At 44.4% G+C, this 20,225-nt stretch overlaps 1 protein-coding gene across 1 annotated transcript in view; it reads left to right on the top strand.

The window, feature by feature from the left end:
• Window positions 1-20,225, top strand: part of OBSCN (obscurin, cytoskeletal calmodulin and titin-interacting RhoGEF) — a 528,918-nt gene that overhangs the window by 107,346 nt on the left and 401,347 nt on the right. The window contains exons 8-18 of the mRNA XM_073676881.1: window positions 2,863-3,141; window positions 4,817-5,092; window positions 5,306-5,581; window positions 5,813-6,088; window positions 6,237-6,512; window positions 6,701-6,976; window positions 7,315-7,590; window positions 7,734-8,009; window positions 12,751-13,026; window positions 13,222-13,491; window positions 18,816-19,091. Of these exons, the coding sequence (XP_073532982.1) occupies window positions 2,863-3,141; window positions 4,817-5,092; window positions 5,306-5,581; window positions 5,813-6,088; window positions 6,237-6,512; window positions 6,701-6,976; window positions 7,315-7,590; window positions 7,734-8,009; window positions 12,751-13,026; window positions 13,222-13,491; window positions 18,816-19,091 (3,033 nt within the window). The remainder of the gene's footprint in view (window positions 1-2,862; window positions 3,142-4,816; window positions 5,093-5,305; window positions 5,582-5,812; window positions 6,089-6,236; window positions 6,513-6,700; window positions 6,977-7,314; window positions 7,591-7,733; window positions 8,010-12,750; window positions 13,027-13,221; window positions 13,492-18,815; window positions 19,092-20,225) is intronic.

The raw sequence follows: 20,225 nt of genomic DNA, 5'->3' as shown, positions 1-20,225 counted from the left end.
ATCCCTCTGTGTGTAATGACTCTATATAATAGATCCCTCTGTGTGTAATGACTCTATATAATAGATCCCTCTGTGTGTAATGACTCTATATAATAGATCCCTCTGCGTGTAATGACTCTATATAATAGATCCCTCTGTGTGTAATGACTCTATATAATAGATCCCTCTGCGTGTAATGACTCTATATAATAGATCCCTCTGTGTGTAATGACTCTATATAATAGATCCCTCTGCGTGTAATGACTCTATATAATAGATCCCTCTGTGTGTAATGACTCTATATAATAGATCCCTCTGTGTGTAATGACTCTATATAATAGATCCCTCTGTGTGTAATGACTCTATATAATAGATCCCTCTGTGTGTAATGACTCTATATAATAGATCCCTCTGTGTGTAATGACTCTATATAATAGATCCCTCTGTGTGTAATGACTCTATATAATAGATCCCTCTGTGTGTAATGACTCTATATAATAGATCCCTCTGTGTGTAATGACTCTATATAATAGATCCCTCTGTGTGTAATGACTCTATATAATAGATCCCTCTGTGTGTAATGACTCTATATAATAGATCCCTCTGTGTGTAATGACTCTATATAATAGATCGCTCTGTGTGTAATGACTCTATATAATAGATCCCTCTGTGTGTAATGACTCTATATAATAGATCGCTCTGTGTGTAATGACTCTATATAATAGATCCCTCTGTGTGTAATGACTCTATATAATAGATCCCTCTGCGTGTAATGACTCTATATAATAGATCCCTCTGCGTGTAATGACTCTATATAATAGATCCCTCTGCGTGTAATGACTCTATATAATAGATCCCTCTGCGTGTAATGACTCTATATAATAGATCCCTCTGCGTGTAATGACTCTATATAATCCCTCTGCGTGTAATGACTCTATATAATAGATCCCTCTGTGTGTAATGACTCTATATAATAGATCCCTCTGTGTGTAATGACTCTATATAATAGATCCCTCTGTGTGTAATGACTCTATATAATAGATCCCTCTGTGTGTAATGACTCTATATAATAGATCCCTCTGTGTGTAATGACTCTATATAATAGATCCCTCTGTGTGTAATGACTCTATATAATAGATCCCTCTGCGTGTAATGACTCTATATAATAGATCGCTCTGCGTGTAATGACTCTATATAATAGATCCCTCTGTGTGTAATGACTCTATATAATAGATCGCTCTGCGTGTAATGACTCTATATAATAGATCCCTCTGTGTGTAATGACTCTATATAATAGATCACTCTGCGTGTAATGACTCTATATAATAGATCGCTCTGCGTGTAATGACTCTATATAATAGATCCCTCTGCGTGTAATGACTCTATATAATAGATCCCTCTGCGTGTAATGACTCTATATAATAGATCCCTCTGTGTGTAATGACTCTATATAATAGATCCCTCTGCGTGTAATGACTCAATATAATAGATCCCTCTGCGTGTAATGACTCTATATAATAGATCCCTCTGCGTGTAATGACTCTATATAATAGATCCCTCTGCGTGTAATGACTCTATATAATAGATCCCTCTGCGTGTAATGACTCTATATAATAGATCCCTCTGTGTGTAATGACTCTATATAATAGATCGCTCTGTGTGTAATGACTCTATATAATAGATCGCTCTGTGTGTAATGACTCTATATAATAGATCGCTCTGTGTGTAATGACTCTATATAATAGATCCCTCTGTGTGTAATGACTCTATATAATAGATCCCTCTGCGTGTAATGACTCTATATAATAGATCCCTCTGCGTGTAATGACTCTATATAATCCCTCTGCGTGTAATGACTCTATATAATAGATCCCTCTGTGTGTAATGACTCTATATAATAGATCCCTCTGCGTGTAATGACTCTATATAATAGATCCCTCTGTGTGTAATGACTCTATATAATAGATCCCTCTGTGTGTAATGACTCTATATAATAGATCCCTCTGTGTGTAATGACTCTATATAATAGATCCCTCTGTGTGTAGTGACTCTATATAATAGATCCCTCTGTGTGTAATGACTCTATATAATAGATCCCTCTGTGTGTAATGACTCTATATAATAGATCCCTCTGTGTGTAATGACTCTATATAATAGATCCCTCTGCGTGTAATGACTCTATATAATAGATCCCTCTGTGTGTAATGACTCTATATAATAGATCCCTCTGTGTGTAATGACTCTATATAACATAGGAGTTTCACTTTTTGTATTGAAGACCTGAAATAAATTAACTTTTTCATGATATTCTAATTTAGTGAGATGCACCTGTATATACATATACACCTGATATATACATTTAAGGGCTGATACTTTAAAGCTTTTACACTAGAAAAGCTCTGAAAAGTTTCAAAAGTTTTGTTCAATGGGTCGTTCTGCTAAATTTTTGTGACTTTTGGTGTTTTCACACCAGTTTGAATCAGTGCCACCAAAATGGATGGATCTATGGAGGAGCTGGGGCAGGATCGGGTTGTGGCTATGACCACCCATCAAATTGATCAAGTGCGCCTGCGTCCTGTACAGCAGAAATACTACTCCAATCTCTGACTGGCACGGCGCGCAGAGGCGCATACCGCTCAGCAGAGGCGTCAAATTCATTAAGTGGTGATTGTTTTTTGTGGTAAAGGAGGTTCTCCTGCCGACGTGGAGATGGGGTCCAAGCTACAGAAAGGAGGAGTGACCCTGATCCTAAATATTGCTGAGATTATATACATTCACCATTGCTGATTTATACAGAGTGACTGTGATGACTGCACATTGAGTTTCATTTACAGAAGACTAGACGATTCCTGGGCAACTTGTAACAACCTCTTCTTCCTCTAGAACCAGCGCCGCTCTTCATTAACCAGGACAAGGTCCAAAAGGAGGTGGTGGCCAAACTGAAGGAGAGCGCCACTCTGACCTGCGAGGTCTCCGAGGGGAAGACAGAGGTGAAATGGTACAAGGACGGGAAGCTGATCACCTCCAGCAAGAAACTGAAGGTGAAGACTGAGGGTAAAAATCGGCGTCTGGTGGTGGAGGAGGTGGAGAAGAAAGACGCCGGAGAGTACAGCTGCGAGGCGGCGGCCGGACAGAAGATCAACTTCAAGATCAGCGTCAAAGGTCAGCGTCATGTGGGAGAAATCACAAACGTTACAAAGGAAAAGATAGCCAATTATGTCAAGTGACCTCAGCAAATAAACCCAAGTGGTTGGCATGGTGTAACAGCAGAATCATGAGTGCTGCTCTGGTTGTAGCTGGAGTATAAGATATGATAATGCTTGAGCTTTATAGAAGAAATGTCAAATAAGAAAAAAATACTGAACACTTAATGAAAACATTTAAAGTTTCTAAAAGTGGTGGAGAAACAGAACTTCAAATGTGTGCCAGCGGCCCATTACAGTTCCTGCTTTAAGGTCATGACTTAAGGGTTTTGCCATGAGCTGGATAATGAAGAACTTGCTGATTTAAGTGACGCAGCCCCTGGGCCGTGGGGTACTCGGTGCCGGGCCTGTCATTGCTAGGGGAGATGTCACAGTGGCGGTGACCCAGTCCGTGACCCAGGGCGGTCAATAAAAGGGGAACATTTACAGGGGAATTAAAGTTTTATAATTAATGTTCGTGACGCCACCTGTGGTATGCGGCTATATGGAGCCGCCGATGCGGAGCAGGTCCTCTGGAGCTATTGTTAATGCAGCAGAGTTGGTTCAGCTCTCCACAGGTAGAGCTTAGCTCCAGAGCAGTGTAGATGTTGCTGTTATGGTGTAGTGCAGAGGATGGCGCAGATAATGATCACAGAGACAGTAAGGTGCAGTCCTCAGGGTTTACTCACTGTTTCTTAGACTTCCAGTTACCAGTACTAGAGTAACTTCCCCACGTCGTCCTGTGCTTACTCAGGGAGGGGTTCAGCAAACTCCTAGGTCTCTCCGGAGTACATAACGGGACCCCCTTCTGTGTGTTCCTTCTGGCCGTCTCCCTGCACCTCACACCCAGTGTCCCAATCCAGTGACTGCGGACCTTGTCGAGCGACGTCTTCTCTGTCCCCTGGGTTCTCTATGGCCACCTTCTCAGTGATTAGATGTGGCTTGTGGCTGCAGTACCTGAAATACTGCAGCCTTCGGTTTCCTAGTTGAGGCTTAAAGAACTCTGCTAGTTTAGGGGCCGGTCCCCTCTGTGCGACCTGACCCCTCCACCTCCTGGTAGATTCGGGCGTACGGGTGGCCTTCAGCACTACCCGTACCCCTGGAGTCCCTTCCACGTTCCTGGAGCCTTTCCTGCTCCTCTCTCTCTCTTCAGTCTTGGGCCTCTCTCTAGGCCCTCCTCCTGAGCAGAGCTCCTACAGAGCTCCTGCTCCCTCTACTTCTCCTCTCAGACTGATCTGTCCTTTCAAGATGGCTTCTCTGTTTTTACTATCCCTAACAAGTGCTCCCCTGATCTTCTTACTCCACCCACACCCACTACATGGTTCCCCCTACTTTGGTTCCCCCCACTCCAGCCAGGGACAGGGCTCAGCAGGAAAGCGACGCATCTTGCCCCTCCTGCTGGTCTGGAGTAGTGTAGTGTTGGATGCAGGTGTTAGGGTCCCCGGCAGCACTCCCTCCTTACCTGAGAGAAGGAGACACCACACCTCTGGGTGAGGTGCAGTACCTCTGTGGCGACTGAACCATCAGGGGCACCACATAAGCACTTATTATACGTCTCAGCAAATATAATTCCTGGCATCTCATGTACACTTATTAACAACATTACTTTTACTTGCCAATTCCTTTAATTTAAACCTATAATCTTCCTCATCTAGAAGCGGAGCCGTCATTTGTTAACCAGGACAAGGTCCAGAAGGAGGTGGTGGCCAAACTGAAGGAGAGCGCCACTCTGAAATGTGAGGTCTCCGAGGGGAAGACAGAGGTGAAATGGTACAAGGACGGGAAGCTGATCACCTCCAGCAAGAAACTGAAGGTGGAGACTGAGGGCAAATATCGGCGTCTGGTGGTGGAGGAGGTGGAGAAGAAAGACGCTGGACAGTACAGCTGCGAGGCGGCCGGACAGAAGATCAACTTCAAGATCAGCGTCAAAGGTGCCATTATGAAGGAATACTACTCCTTGAATGTGAATTCTGATTCATTTCTGGGCCATCTGTGGGAACGCTAGTGAAGCTCTGGCCCATGTGTGGACTCCCTAATTAAATTCAGGGCCATGGGTGGGAACGCAAGTTAATTTTTTTTGCCCATGGGTGGTTGACATAATAAAGCTACTATCAACATAATTTTTATCTGCTCTTTCTTTTCAGAACCAGAGCCGGCCTTCATCAACCAGGAAAAAGTGAAGAAAGAAGTCCAAGCCGACCTAGCAAAGAGCGCCACCCTGAGCTGTGAGGTCTCAGAGGAGAAGACGGAGGTGAAATGGTACCAGGGCGGGAAACTGATCACCTCCAGCAAGAAACTGAAGGTGGAGACTGAAGGCAAATATCGGCGTCTGGTGGTGGAACAAGTGGAGAAGAAAGACGCTGGAGAGTACAGCTGTGAGGTGGCCGGACAGAAGATCAACTTCAAGATCAGCGTCAAAGGTGAAATTTTGATGGTTTTTCCTCCTCAGGCCGTCTTCATCTACTGACTCCAGACACTGTTGTCCCTGTGCTAAAGCTTTGTGTCTGTAGGTACTATACTAAAGTTATGGGCCATGTATAGAAACTCTAGTGAAACTTCGGGCCATGTGTGGGCACTGTAATGAAGTTCTGAGCCGTGAGTGGTTGCTACTATTATTATTATTATTATTGTGTTATGTTTTCCTTTTTCAGAAACAGAGCTGCCCTTCATCAACCAGGACAAAATCAAGAAGGAAGTCCAAGCCGACCTAACAAAGAGCGCCACTTTGAGCTGCGAGGTCTCTGAGGAGAAGACAGAGGTGAAATGGTACAAGGACGGGAAGCTGATCACCTCCAGCAAGAAACTGAAGATGGAGACTGAGGGCAAATATCGGCGTCTGGTGGTGGAACAGGTGGAGAAGAAAGACGCCGGACAGTACAGCTGCGAGGCGGCCGGACAGAAGATCAACTTCAAGCTCAGCGTCAAAGGTGAAATTATGAAGGAATACTCCTCCTTGAGTGGGTATTCTAGTGAAGCTCTGGGCCATGTGTGGGAACACTAGTGAATTTTTGGTTCACGTGTAGTTGCTGTAATAAGCTACTATTAACATTATTGTATTCTGCACTTCCTTTTCAGAACCAGAGCCGGCCTTCATCAACCAGGAAAAAATGAAGAAAGAAGTCCAAGCCGACCTAGCAAAGAGCGCCACCCTGAGCTGTGAGGTCTCTGAGGAGAAGACCGAGGTGAAATGGTACAAGGACGGGAAACTGATCACCTCCAGCAAGAAACTGAAGGTGGAGACTGAGGGTAAAAATCGGCGTCTGGTGGTGGAGCAGGTGGAGAAGAAAGACACCGGAGAGTACAGCTGCGAGGCGGCCGGACAGAAGATCAACTTCAAGATCAACGTCAAAGGTGAAATTACGAACAGTTACTCCTCTTTAGAGCCTGGTATCAGTACTGTACTGAAGCTCTGGCTTATGTGTGGATACTCTAGTGAAGCTCCGGACCACATGTAGAAAATTTAGTGAAGCTCTGGGCCCAATGTTGTTGCTGTACTGAAGATACTATTAACACCATTATATTCTGATCTTCCTTTTCAGAACCGGAGCTGGTATTCATCAACCAGGACAAAGTGAAGAAAGAAGTCCAAGCCATCCTAACAGAGAGCGCCACCCTGAGCTGTGAGGTTTCGGAGGGAAAGACAGAGGTGAAATGGTACAAGGACGGGAAGCTGATCACCTCCAGCAAGAAACTGAAGGTGGAGACTGAGGGCAAATATCGGCGTCTGGTGGTGGAGCAGGTAGAGAAGAAAGATGCTGGAGAGTACAGCTGCGAGGCGGCCGGACAGAAGATCAACTTCAAGATCAGCTTCAAAGGTGAGATTATGAAGGAATACTCCTCCTTAGAGCCTCTTACAGGTACTCTAGTGAAGCTGTTAGTCTTATGTAGGCACTCTGCTGAAGCACTGATTCATGTGTGAGTACTTTAGTGAAGCACTGTCATGTTTAAATACGCTAGTGAAGCTCTGGGCGATATGTGAGTACTCTGGTGAGGCTCTGGGACATGTGTGGGAACTCTAGTGAAGCTCTCGGACATATGTGGGAACTCTGGTGAAGCTCTGGGCGATATGTGAGTACTCTGGTGAGGCTCTGGGCCATGTGTGGGAGCTTCAGTAAAGCTACTATTAATGTCATAGCGCCGTTTTCTCTTTCAGAACCTGAACCAGCCTTCATTAACCAGGACAAAGTGAAGAAGGAAGTCCAAGCCCTCCTAACCAAGAGCGTTACCCTGAGCTGTGAGGTCTCAGAGGGGAAGACTGAAGTAAAATGGTACAAGGACGGGAAGCTGATCACCTCCAGCAAGAAACTGAAGGTGGAGACTGAGGGTAAATGTCGTCGTCTGCTGGTGGAGCAGGTGGAGAAGAAAGATGCGGGAGAGTACAGCTGCGAGGCGGCCGGACAGAAGATCAACTTCAAGATCAACGTCAAAGGTGAGATTATGAAGGGTCTTTCTCCTCAGAACCTTGTGTGCATACTGTAGCCCCTCACCAGACTCTAGTGAAGTTCTGAGCCATGTGTGATTGCTTTACTAAAACTCGTATTATTGTCATTGTGTCGTGCTCTTCTCTTTCAGAACCAGAACCGGCCTTCATCAACCAGGACAAGGTCAAGAAAGAAGTCCAATCTGTCCTAACAGAGAGTGCCACCCTGAGCTGTGAGGTCTCTGAGGAGAAGACAGAGGTGAAATGGTACAAGGACGGGAAACTGGTCACCTCCAGCAAGAAACTGAAGGTGGAGAGTGAGGGCAAATATCGGCGTCTGGTGGTGGAGCAGGTGGAGAAGAAAGACGCCGGAGAGTACAGCTGCGAGGCGGCCGGACAGAAGATCAATTTCAAGATCAGCGTCAAAGGTGAAATTACAAATGCTTACTCCTTTTTAGAGCCTTTTATGGGTACTCTAGTGAAGTTGTTGATCATGTATAAGTACTTTGTTGAAGCCCAGATTCATGTTGTCTAGTGAAGCACTGTGTCATGAGTGTGAACACTAGTGAAGCTCTGATTCATGTGTGGATACTCTAGTGAAGCTCTGATTCATGTGTGGATACTCTAGTGAAGCTCTGATTCATGTGTGGATACTCTAGTGAAGCTCTGATTTATGTGGATACTCTAGTGAAGCTCTGATTCATGTGTGGATACTCTAGTGAAGCTCTGATTCATGTGTGGATACTCTAGTGAAGCTCTGATTTATGTGGATACTCTAGTGAAGCTCTGATTCATGTGTGGATACTCTAGTGAAGCTCTGATTCATGTGGATACTCTAGTGAAGCTCTGATTTATGTGTGGATACTCTAGTGAAGCTTTGATTCATGTGTGGATACTCTAGTGAAGCTTTGATTCATGTGTGGATACTCTAGTGAAGCTCTGATTCATGTGGATACTCTAGTGAAGCTCTGATTCATGTGTGGATACTCTAGTGAAGCCCTGATTCATGTGTGGATACTCTAGTGAAGCTCTGATTCATGTGGATACTCTAGTGAAGCTCTGATTCATGTGTGGATACTGTAGTGAAGCTCTGATTCATGTGTGGATACTGTAGTGAAGCTCTGATTCATGTGTGGATACTGTAGTGAAGCTCTGATTCATGTGTGGATACTGTAGTGAAGCTCTGATTCATGTGTGGATACTCTAGTGAAGCTCTGATTGATGTGTGGATACTCTAGTGAAGCTTTGATTCATGTGTGGATACTCTAGTGAAGCTCTGATTCATGTGTGGATACTCTAGTGAAGCTCTGATTCATGTGTGGATACTCTAGTGAAGCTCTGATTCATGTGTGGATACTCTAGTGAAGCTCTGATTCATGTGTGGATACTCTAGTGAAGCTCTGATTCATGTGTGGATAGTCTAGTGAAGCTCTGATTCATGTGTGGATACTCTAAAGAAGCCCTGATTCTTGTGTGGATACTCTAGTGAAGCTCTGATTCATGTGGATACTCTAGTGAAGCTCTGATTCATGTGTGGATACCCTAGTGAAGCTCTGATTCATGTGTGGATACTCTAGTGAAGCTCTGATTCATGTGTAGATACTCTAGTGAAGCACTGTGTCTTGTGTGGGAACTCTAGTGAAGCTTTGATTCATGTGTGGATACTCTAGTGAAGCTCTGATTCATGTGTGGATACTCTAGTGAAGCTCTGATTCATGTGTGGATACTCTAGTGAAGCTCTGATTCATGTGTGGATACTCTAGTAAAGCTCTGATTCATGTGTGGATACTCTAGTGAAGCTCTGATTCATGTGGATACTCTAGTGAAGCTCTGATTCATGTGTGGATACTCTAGTGAAGCTCTGATTCATGTGTGGATACTCTAGTGAAGCTCTGATTCATGTGTGGATACTCTAGTGAAGCTCTGATTCATGTGTGGATACTCTAGTGAAGCTCTGATTCATGTGTGGATACTCTAGTGAAGCCCTGATTCATGTGTGGATACTCTAGTGAAGCTCTGATTCATGTGGATACTCTAGTGAAGCTCTGATTCATGTGTGGATACTCTAGTGAAGCTCTGATTCATGTGTAGATACTCTAGTGAAGCACTGTGTCTTGTGTGTGAACTCTAGTGAAGCTCTGATTCATGTGGATACTCTAGTGAAGCTCTGATTCATGTGTGGATACTGTAGTGAAGCTCTGATTCATGTGTGGATACTCTAGTGAAGCTCTGATTCATGTGTGGATACTCTAGTGAAGCCCTGATTCATGTGTGGATACTCTAGTGAAGCTCTGATTCATGTGGATACTCTAGTGAAGCTCTGATTCATGTGTGGATACCCTAGTGAAGCACTGTGTCTTGTGTGGGAACTCTAGTGAAGCTCTGATTCATGTGGATACTCTAGTGAAGCTCTGATTCATGTGTGGATACTCTAGTGAAGCTCTGATTCATGTGTAGATACTCTAGTGAAGCTCTGATTCATGTGTGGATACTCTAGTGAAGCTCTGATTCATGTGTGGATACTCTAGTAAAGCTCTGATTCATGTGTGGATACTCTAGTGAAGCTCTGATTCATGTGTGGATACTCTAGTGAAGCTCTGATTCATGTGTGGATACTCTAGTGAAGCTCTGATTCATGTGTGGATACTCTAGTGAAGCTCTGATTCATGTGTGGATACTCTAGTGAACCTCTGATTCATGTGTGGATACTCTAGTGAAGCCCTGATTCATGTGTGGATACTCTAGTGAAGCTCTGATTCATGTGGATACTCTAGTGAAGCTCTGATTCATGTGTGGATACTCTAGTGAAGCTCTGATTCATGTGTAGATACTCTAGTGAAGCACTGTGTCTTGTGTGGGAACTCTAGTGAAGCTCTGATTCATGTGGATACTCTAGTGAAGCTCTGATTCATGTGTGGATACTGTAGTGAAGCTCTGATTCATGTGTGGATACTCTAGTGAAGCTCTGATTCATGTGTGGATACTCTAGTGAAGCCCTGATTCATGTGTGGATACTCTAGTGAAGCTCTGATTCATGTGGATACTCTAGTGAAGCTCTGATTCATGTGTGGATACCCTAGTGAAGCACTGTGTCTTGTGTGGGAACTCTAGTGAAGCTCTGATTCATGTGGATACTCTAGTGAAGCTCTGATTCATGTGTGGATACTGTAGTGAAGCTCTGATTCATGTGTGGATACTCTAGTGAAGCTCTGATTCATGTGTGGATACTCTAGTGAAGCTCTGATTCATGTGTGGATACTCTAGTGAAGCTCTGATTCATGTGTGGATACTCTAGTGAAGCTCTGATTCATGTGGATACTCTAGTGAAGCTCTGATTCATGTGGATACTCTAGTGAAGCTCTGATTCATGTGTGGATACTCTAGTGAAGCTCTGATTCATGTATGGATACTCTAGTGAAGCTCTGATTCATGTGTGGATACTCTAGTGAAGCTCTGATTCATGTGGATACTCTAGTGAAGCTCTGATTCATGTGTGGATACTCTAGTGAAGCTCTGATTCATGTGTGGATACTCTAGTGAAGCTCTGATTCATGTGTGGATACTCTAGTGAAGCCCTGATTCATGTGTGGATACTCTAGTGAAGCTCTGATTCATGTGGATACTCTAGTGAAGCTCTGATTCATGTGTGGATACCATAGTGAAGCACTGTGTCTTGTGTGGGAACTCTAGTGAAGCTCTGATTCATGTGTGGATACTCTAGTGAAGCTCTGATTCATGTGTGGATACTCTAGTGAAGCTCTGATTCATGTGTGGATACTCTAGTGAAGCTCTGATTCATGTGTGGATACTCTAGTGAAGCTCTGATTCATGTGTGGATACTCTAGTGAAGCCCTGATTCATGTGTGGATACTCTAGTGAAGCTCTGATTCATGTGGATACTCTAGTGAAGCTCTGATTCATGTGTGGATACCCTAGTGAAGCACTGTGTCTTGTGTGGGAACGCTAGTGAAGCTCTGATTCATGTGGATACTCTAGTGAAGCTCTGATTCATGTGTGGATACTCTAGTGAAGCTCTGATTCATGTGTAGATACTCTAGTGAAGCACTGTGTCTTGTGTGGGAACTCTAGTGAAGCTCTGATTCATGTGGATACTCTAGTGAAGCTCTGATTCATGTGTGGATACTGTAGTGAAGCTCTGATTCATGTGTGGATACTCTAGTGAAGCTCTGATTCATGAGTGGATACTCTAGTGAAGCTCTGATTCATGTGTGGATACTCTAGTGAAGCTCTGATTCATGTGTGGATACTCTAGTGAAGCTCTGATTCATGTGGATACTCTAGTGAAGCTCTGATTCATGTGGATACTCTAGTGAAGCTCTGATTCATGTGTGGATACTCTAGTGAAGCTCTGATTCATGTATGGATACTCTAGTGAAGCTCTGATTCATGTGGATACTCTAGTGAAGCTCTGATTCATGTGTGGATACTCTAGTGAAGCTCTGATTCATGTGGATACTCTAGTGAAGCTCTGATTCATGTGTGGATACTCTAGTGAAGCTCTGATTCATGTGGATACTCTACTGAAGCTCTGTGTCTTGTGTGGGAACACTAGTGAAGCTCTGGGCCATGTGTGGATACCCTAGTGAAGCACTGTGTCTTGTGTGGGAACACTAGTGAAGCTCTGGGCCATGTGTGGATACTCTAGTGAAGCACTGTGTCTTGTGTGGGAACACTAGTGAAGCTCTGGGCCATGTGTGGATACTCTAGTGAAGCTCTGTGTCTTGTGTGGGAACACTAGTGAAGCTCTGGGCCATGTGTGGATACTCTAGTGAAGCTCTGTGTCTTGTGTGGGAACACTAGTGAAGCTCTGGGCCATGTGTGGATACTCTAGTGAAGCTCTGTGTCTTGTGTGGGAACACTAGTGAAGCTCTGGGCCATGTGTGGATACTCTAGTGAAGCTCTGATTCATGTGGATACTCTAGTGAAGCTCTGTATCTTGTGTGGGAACACTAGTGAAGCTCTGGGCCATGTGTGGATACCCTAGTGAAGCACTGTGTCTTGTGTGGGAACACTAGTGAAGCTCTGGGCCATGTGTGGATACTCTAGTGAAGCACTGTGTCTTGTGTGGGAACACTAGTGAAGCTCTCGGACATGTGTGGGTGCTCAGTGAAGCTTCTATTAATGTCATATTGTTGTATTCTCTTTCAGAACCGGAGCCGGCCTTCATCAACCAGGACAAAGTGAAGAAGGAAGTCCAAGCTGACTTAGCAAAGAGTGCCACCCTGAGCTGTGAGGTCTCAGAGGAGAAGACAGAGGTGAAATGGTACAAGGACGGGAAACTGATCACCTCCAGCAAGAAACTGAAGATGGAGACTGAGGGCAAATATCGGCGTCTGGTGGTGGAGCAGGTGGAGAAGAAAGACGCCGGAGAGTACAGCTGCGAGGCGGCCGGACAGAAGATCAACTTCAAGATCAGCGTCAAAGGTGAGATTATGAAGGGTTTTTTCTCTTCAGAATCTTCTGTGGGTACTCTGTTGAAGCTCTAGTTCAATGTTTGGTTCCTTTACTGAAGCTCACCACTATGTGTGGGTCCTCTAGCAAAGTTCTGAGCCATGTGTGATTGCTTTACTAAAGCTCGTATTATTGTCATTGTGTCGTGCTCTTCTCTATCAAAACCAGAACCGGCCTTCATCAACCAGGACAAAGTCAAGAAAGAAGTCCAATCTGTCCTAACAGAGAGCGCCACCCTGAGCTGTGAGGTCTCTGAGGAGAAGACAGAGGTAAAATGGTACAAGGACGGGAAACTGATCACCTCCAGCAAGAAACTGAAGGTGGAGACTGAGGGCAAATATCGGCGTCTGGTGGTGGAACAGGTGGAGAAGAAAGACGCCGGAGAGTACAGCTGCGAGGCGGCCGGACAGAAGATCAACTTCAAGATCAACGTCAAAGGTGACTTTCATGTTTAACCCCTTAATAACATCTGACGTACTAATACGCGTCTGTGCCCTGGGACTTAAGAGCTAGACCCGTATTAGTACGTCATGGCGATCGCGCGCGCACACAGGCTGTGCGGGCGCGATCGCCGCCGGGTGTCAGCTGATTGTCACAGCTGACACCCGGTACTATGTGCAGGGAGCGGTCCTGCACCGCTCCCAGCACATTAACCCCCGCGATGCTGCGATCGAAGTCGATCGAAATCGATCGTGGCATTGCGGGGGCAAGGGGAGGTGATCGGCGATACTCACCTCCTCTTCCGGCTTCCAGCGCAGACTGCAGCGGCTTCCCGGGTGTTGCCATGACGACCCGATGTCGTCATGACAACATCCGGGTCACCAGAGAGCAGGAAGATTGCTTGGACATGCGCAGTGCATCTCCAAGCAATCTTAACACTGTGCACTTCTGACAGCCTGCATGGCATAGGGATGGTGCTCCATTCCTATGCCATGCAGGCGATCAGAAAAAAAAAAGTGAAAGTCCCAGAGTGGGACAAAGTAATAAGGTGTACAAACTGTCTGAAAGTGGAAAAAAAAAAAAAAAATGTGCAAAAATATTATAAAAAAATAAAAAAAATAATACACCAAAAATAAAAATATAATGTACCCATCAATAAATATTATTATAAAAAAAATAAAATAAAAACAATAAAAGTACACATATTTGTTATTGCAGCGTCCGGAACAGCCTGACCTATAAAACTGTCCCACTAGTTAACACCTTCAGTGAACACGGTAAAAAAAAAAAACGCAGCAAAAAACAATGCTTTATCACCATACCGCCAAACAAAAAGTGGAATAACACGCGATCAAAAAGACGCATATAAATAAAAATGATACCGCTGAAAACGTCATCTCGTCCCACAAAAAACAAGCCGCCATACAGCTCCATCAGCCGAAAAATAAAAAAGTTTCAGCTCTCAGAATAAAGCGATGCTAAAAAATATTTTTTTCTATAAAATAGCTTTTATTGTGTATAAGCGCCAAAACATAGAAAAATTATACAAATGTGGTACCGCTGTAAACGTACTGACCCGAAGAATAAAGCTACCTCATCAATTTTACCACACGCGGAACAGAATAAAAAAAAAAAAAAAAAACAATTCCTGAATTGTTGGTTTTTGTTTATTCTGCCTCCCAAAAATCAGAATAGAAATCGATCAAAAAATGTCACGTGCCTGAAAATGGCACCAATAACAACGTCAAGTCATCCCGCAAAAAACGAGCCGTCACATGACTGTCTGCCAAAATCTGGAAAAATTATAGCTCTCAAAATATGGCGATGCAAAAACTAGATTTTACAAAAAATGCGTCTTTTAGTGTGTGACAGCTGTCAATCATAAAAACCCCATATGATTCTGGTATTGCTGTAATCACACCGACCCGAAGAATAAAGTCGTCTAATCACTTATACCGCACAAGGAACGGCGTCAAAAATAAACTCTTGGGTTAGGATTGGGCTAGGGTTAGGGCTGGGTTTGGGGCTAGGGTTGTGCTGGGGCTAGGGTTGTGCTGGGGCTAGGGTTGTGCTGGGGCTAGGGTTGTGCTGGGGCTAGGTTTGTGCTAGGGCTAGGGTTGTGCTGGGGCTAGGGTTGTGCTGGGGCTAGGGTTGTGCTGGGGCTAGAGTTGTGCTGGGGCTAGGGTTGTGCTAGGGTTAGGGCTGGGGTTGGGATTTTTTTCAAAAGTAAGAAAAAAAGATGACGATATGGTGACTAGTTTTGAGAGCAAGTGCTCGCTACTTGAGTTTGCATCGGGTGCTCTGGTATGCATTGAGTATCGTGGGTATTTGAGTGACATGCTCGAGTCTCTGCCCCATATGCTTCGCGGCCAAAAAACTTTACGGGGATTGCCTGCCATGCACGAGCGATCCCCGCATGTTTTTTTTTGGGTGCCTAATAACCGTGAAACATGCGGAGCAGGGACTGGAGCATGTCACTCGAGCACACGCTGTACATGGTGCATACCTGAGTACCCGATGCAAACTCAAGTAGCGAGCACTTGCGCTCAAGAATAATGACAACTTATTCAATATGATGACCTAATGTAAACAAATTCTGTGCCGTACCTCTGGGTTCAAAATGTTCACTATACACCTTAATAAAATCCTTGAGGGGTATAGTTTCCAAAATGGGGACACTTGTGGGGGAGCTCCACTGTTTAGGCACATCACGGGCTCTCCAAACGCGACATGGTGTCCGCTAACAAATTGAATGGAAAATCGGCTCAAATTGTTAGCGGACGCCATGTTGCGTTTGGAGAGCCCCTGTGTGCCCAAACATTGGAGCTCCCCCACAAGTGACCCCATTTTGGAAACTAGACCCCCCAAGGCACCTATCTAGATGCATAGTAAGCACTTGGAACCCCCAGGTGCTTCACAAATTGATTCGTAAAAATGAAAAAGTGTTTTTTTTTTCACTTTTTCATTATTACGAATCAATTTGTGAAGCACCTGGGGGTTCCAAGTGCTCACTATGCATCTAGAAAGGTGCCTTGGGGGGTCTAGTTTCCAAAATGGGGTCACTTGTGGGGGAGCTCCAAAGTTTGGGCACAGAGGGGCTCTCCAAACGCAATGTGGTGTCCGCTAACAATTTGAGCCGATTTTCCATTCAATTTGTTAGCGGATACCATGTTGCATTTAGAGAGTCCCTGTGTGCCCAAACATTAGAGCTCCCCCACAAGTGACCCCATTTTGGAAACTAGACCCCCCAAGGCACCTATCTAGATGCATAGTGAGCACTTGGAACCCCTAGGTGCTTCACAAATTGATTCGTAAAAATGAAAAAGTGTTTTTTTTTTCATTTTTACGAATCAATTTGTGAAGCACCTGGGGCTTCCAAGTGCTCACTATGCATCTAGAAAGGTGCCTTGGGGGGTCTAGTTTCCAAAATGGGGTCACTTGTGGGGGAGCTCCAAAGTTTGGGCACAGAGGGGCTCTCCAAACGCAATGTGGTGTCCTCTAACAATTTGAGCCGATTTTCCATTCAATTTGTTAGCGGATACCATGTTGCATTTAGAGAGTCCCTGTGTGCCCAAACATTGGAGCTCCCGCACAAGTGACCCCATTTTGGAAACTAGACCCCCCAAGGCACCTATCTAGATGCATAGTGAGCACTTGGAACCCCTAGGTGCTTCACAAATTGATTCGTAAAAATGAAAAAGTGTTTTTTTTTTCACTTTTTCATTTTTACGAATCAATTTGTGAAGCACCTGGGGGTTCCAAGTGCTCACTATGCATCTAGAAAGGTGCCTTGGGGGGTCTAGTTTCCAAAATGGGGTCACTTGTGGGGGAGCTCCAAAGTTTGGGCACACAGGGGCTCTCCAAACAGAACATGGTGTCCGCTAATTATTCAAGCAAATTTTACAATCAAAAAGTCAAATGGCGCTCCTTCCCTTCCGAGCCCTGCCGTGCGCCCAAACAGTGTTTCTTCCCCAAATATTGGGTATCTGCGTGCCCAGGGGAAATTGCACAACAAATTTTGGGGTCCATTTTTTCTTGTTACCCCTGTGAAAATAAAAAAAATTGGGTCTAAAGTAACATTTTTGTGAAAAAAGTTAAATGTTCATTTTTTTCTTCCACATTCAAAAAATTCCTGTGAAGCACCTGAAGGGTTAATAAAGTTCTTGAATGTGGTTTTGAGCACCTTGAGGGCTGCAGTTTTTAGAATGGTGTCACTTTTGGGTATTTTCTGTCATAAAGACCTCTCAAAGTGACTTCAAATGTGATGTGGTCCCTAAAAAAATGGTTTTATAAATTTTGTTGGAAAAATGAGAAATCGCTGGTCAACTTTTAACCCTTATAGCTCCCTAACAAAAAAAAATTTTGGTTCCAAAATTGTGCTGATGTAAAGTAGACATGTGGGAAATGTTATTTATTAACTATATTGTGTGACGTATCTCTCTGATTTAAGGGCTTAAAAATTCAAATTTTGAAAATCGCAAAATTTTCAAAATTTTCGCCAAATTTCTGTTTTTTTCACAAATAAACGCAAGTGATATCGAAGAAATTTTTCCACATTCATGAAGTACAATATGTCACGAAAAAACATTCTCAGAATCAGGGGGATCCGTTGAAGCGTTCCAGAGTAATTACCTCATAAAGTGACAGTGGTCAGAATTGTAAAAATTGGCCCGGTCATTAACGTGCAAACCACCCGCGGGGCTTAAGGGGTTAAATTATCCAGGAGGATTTCTCAGGGAATAGATTCCTGGGGGGGTTGACCTCCAATCAGGACAATGTTATCTTCACGGAAGCCACCAGTCAGTATCACTCCTTCATACAGTCAGGACCCCACTAAAGGCCTTTACACCAGCTAATAATAATGGCAATCACCTGACAAACTAACAAAACAAGGTTTCGTTGGGTGATTGAATCTTTATACTTGCATGCATAAAAATTATCGTTAGTTGCACATTGCCCCATGGAAAAAGTTGATGTGCTGCTGAGAACGTACTGTATATGGGAATATGGGAAGAATAGATTCACGGCGCTCCTGCTTGGTGGGTACTTGGGTAGCGGTCAACCTTGTGCAATAATCAAGCAGAAAAACAACCTAGCACTTCATTGTACTATGCTACCAGTTTGTATCGCCAGCATTTTTCAACAAATTTAAAGTGCTGCCATTTTGGTCTTATAAAGTCACTCTGGCTCCAGCTCACCACTACATGTCCATGGCCATCATAGGTTCTCAAGGCACCATACAAGCTCTAACCACCTCTCTTCCTATTGGCACCAAAACTATTGTCTTCTGAGGATTTGGGGCCCACAGGAGTAAAATACTTGGTCCTACACTGACCCCTCTTTTCTATAGACAGGACATAGCAACCAAACCACCATCACCATGTCCTCCTGTACCTGCAACATTCTTTACAGATTCCCCTTACCCCTCTATGAACCTAATCTATAGAAGCTGCTCCATGTCTCCGGCCTAGTTCTTATCTCTGTTCAGTACAGGGGGCTCCTACCTGTCATGTGTCTCAGCCACACACTGACTCACTTCCTGGCATCAGCTCTTTACAAAAGCTCCCTAGTTCCTCCATCTGTTAGTATTACAGAGAATGACAGCAATAAGGAGATAAGGTTACCCCTGACACTCAACCTTAGTAATACTACTATACATGAGCCCCACAGCCATGCTCCAGAATCTGGTGGAGGACGTTAGAGGTGGATTATCTCTATGTTTAGTACCTCGGGTGACACGTGAGATTTGTCTTGTGGAACATCAACACTGCTGCCTTTCACGTGTGTCTCATCAGATATAACATCTTTATTTTTTATTTTAGAACCAGAAGCCAAATTCCTGAAGAAGTCTGAACAGAAAGAAGCGGTCATTGTACAAGAGCACGAGGACATCCCCCTGCTGACCTCTATCCACCCCCACAATGCTCAGGTCAAATGGTCGAAAGATGGTGCCGAGCTCAGCTCTTCCAAAAAGTACCAGATATCTGCAGACGGCGCGTCCAGGACTCTCACTGTGAAAACTGCTGAAAGCAAAGACAGTGGTGTGTACACCTGCAGCACTGGAAGTGACAAGCAGGAGTTCCGGGTACAAGTCAAAGGTTAGACATCGTCTTATAGATACGGATGCCTCCTCCCTTATCTTCTGAGTCCAGACGCCTCCTCCGTTTTCTTCTACGAGTCTGGACACCTTCTCCCTTATCTTTTATGAGTCCGGACACCTCCTCCCTTATCTTCTACGAGTCCGGACACCTCCTCCCTTATCTTCTACGAGTCCGGACACCTCCTCCCTTATCTTCTATGAAAAAACCCAAGACAAAAACATAATAAGTAAATAAACAGCAGTAGTGCATGAAAATAATATAGGGTACTTCGTGAACATAATTTTGATCAAAAAAATGTAAGAGCCATCCCACCACATCACAGTGACCCAATACAGGATGGTCCTAACCTCTAGTATTAAAAATATTAAAACCTCCCTTATCTTCTATGAATCCGAACGCCTCCACTTTTATCCTCTATGCGTCCGGATGTCTCCTTCCTTATCTTCTATGAGTCCGGACACCTCTTCCCTTATCTTTTATGAATCTGGACGTCTCCTCCCTTATCTCCTATGAGTCCAAGCTCGTCCACTTTTATTTTCTATATATAGATACGGATGCCTCCTCCCTTATCTTCTATGAGTCCGGACATCCCCTCCCTTATCTTCTGAGTCCAGACGCCTCCTCCGTTTTCTTCTACGAGTCCGGATGCCTTCTCCCTTATCTTCTGAGTCCAGACGCCTCCTCCGTTTTCTTCTACGAGACCGGACGCCTCCTCCCTTATCTTCTATGAATGCGGACACCTCCTCCCTTATCTTCGATGAGTCCGGATGCCTCCTCCCTTATCTTCGATGAGTCTGGACGCCTCCTCCCTTATCTTCGATGAGTCCAGACCCCTCCTCCCTTATCTTCTATGAATCTGGACGCCTCCGACCTTATCTTGTATGAATCGGGAGATCTCCTCCCGTATCTTTTATGAGTCCGGACGCCTCCTCCCTTATCTTTTATGAGTCCGGACGCCCCCTCCCTTATCTTTTATGAGTCCGGACGCCTCCTCCCTTATCTTTTATGAGTCCGAACGCCTCCTTCCTTATCTTCTATGAGTCTGGACGTCTCTTTCCTTATCTTCTATGAGTCCAGACGTCTCCTTCCTTATCTTCTATGAGTCCGGACGTCTCCTCCCTTATCTTCGAC

Source organism: Phyllobates terribilis, unplaced genomic scaffold, assembly GCF_046119375.1.
Source record: "Phyllobates terribilis strain yellow unplaced genomic scaffold, ASM4611937v1 Scaffold_4__5_contigs__length_816908805, whole genome shotgun sequence".
Lineage (NCBI taxonomy): Eukaryota > Metazoa > Chordata > Amphibia > Anura > Dendrobatidae > Phyllobates > Phyllobates terribilis.
The sequence above is the reverse complement of the archived record's forward strand: the minus strand, read 5'-3'. Positions and strand labels throughout refer to the sequence as shown.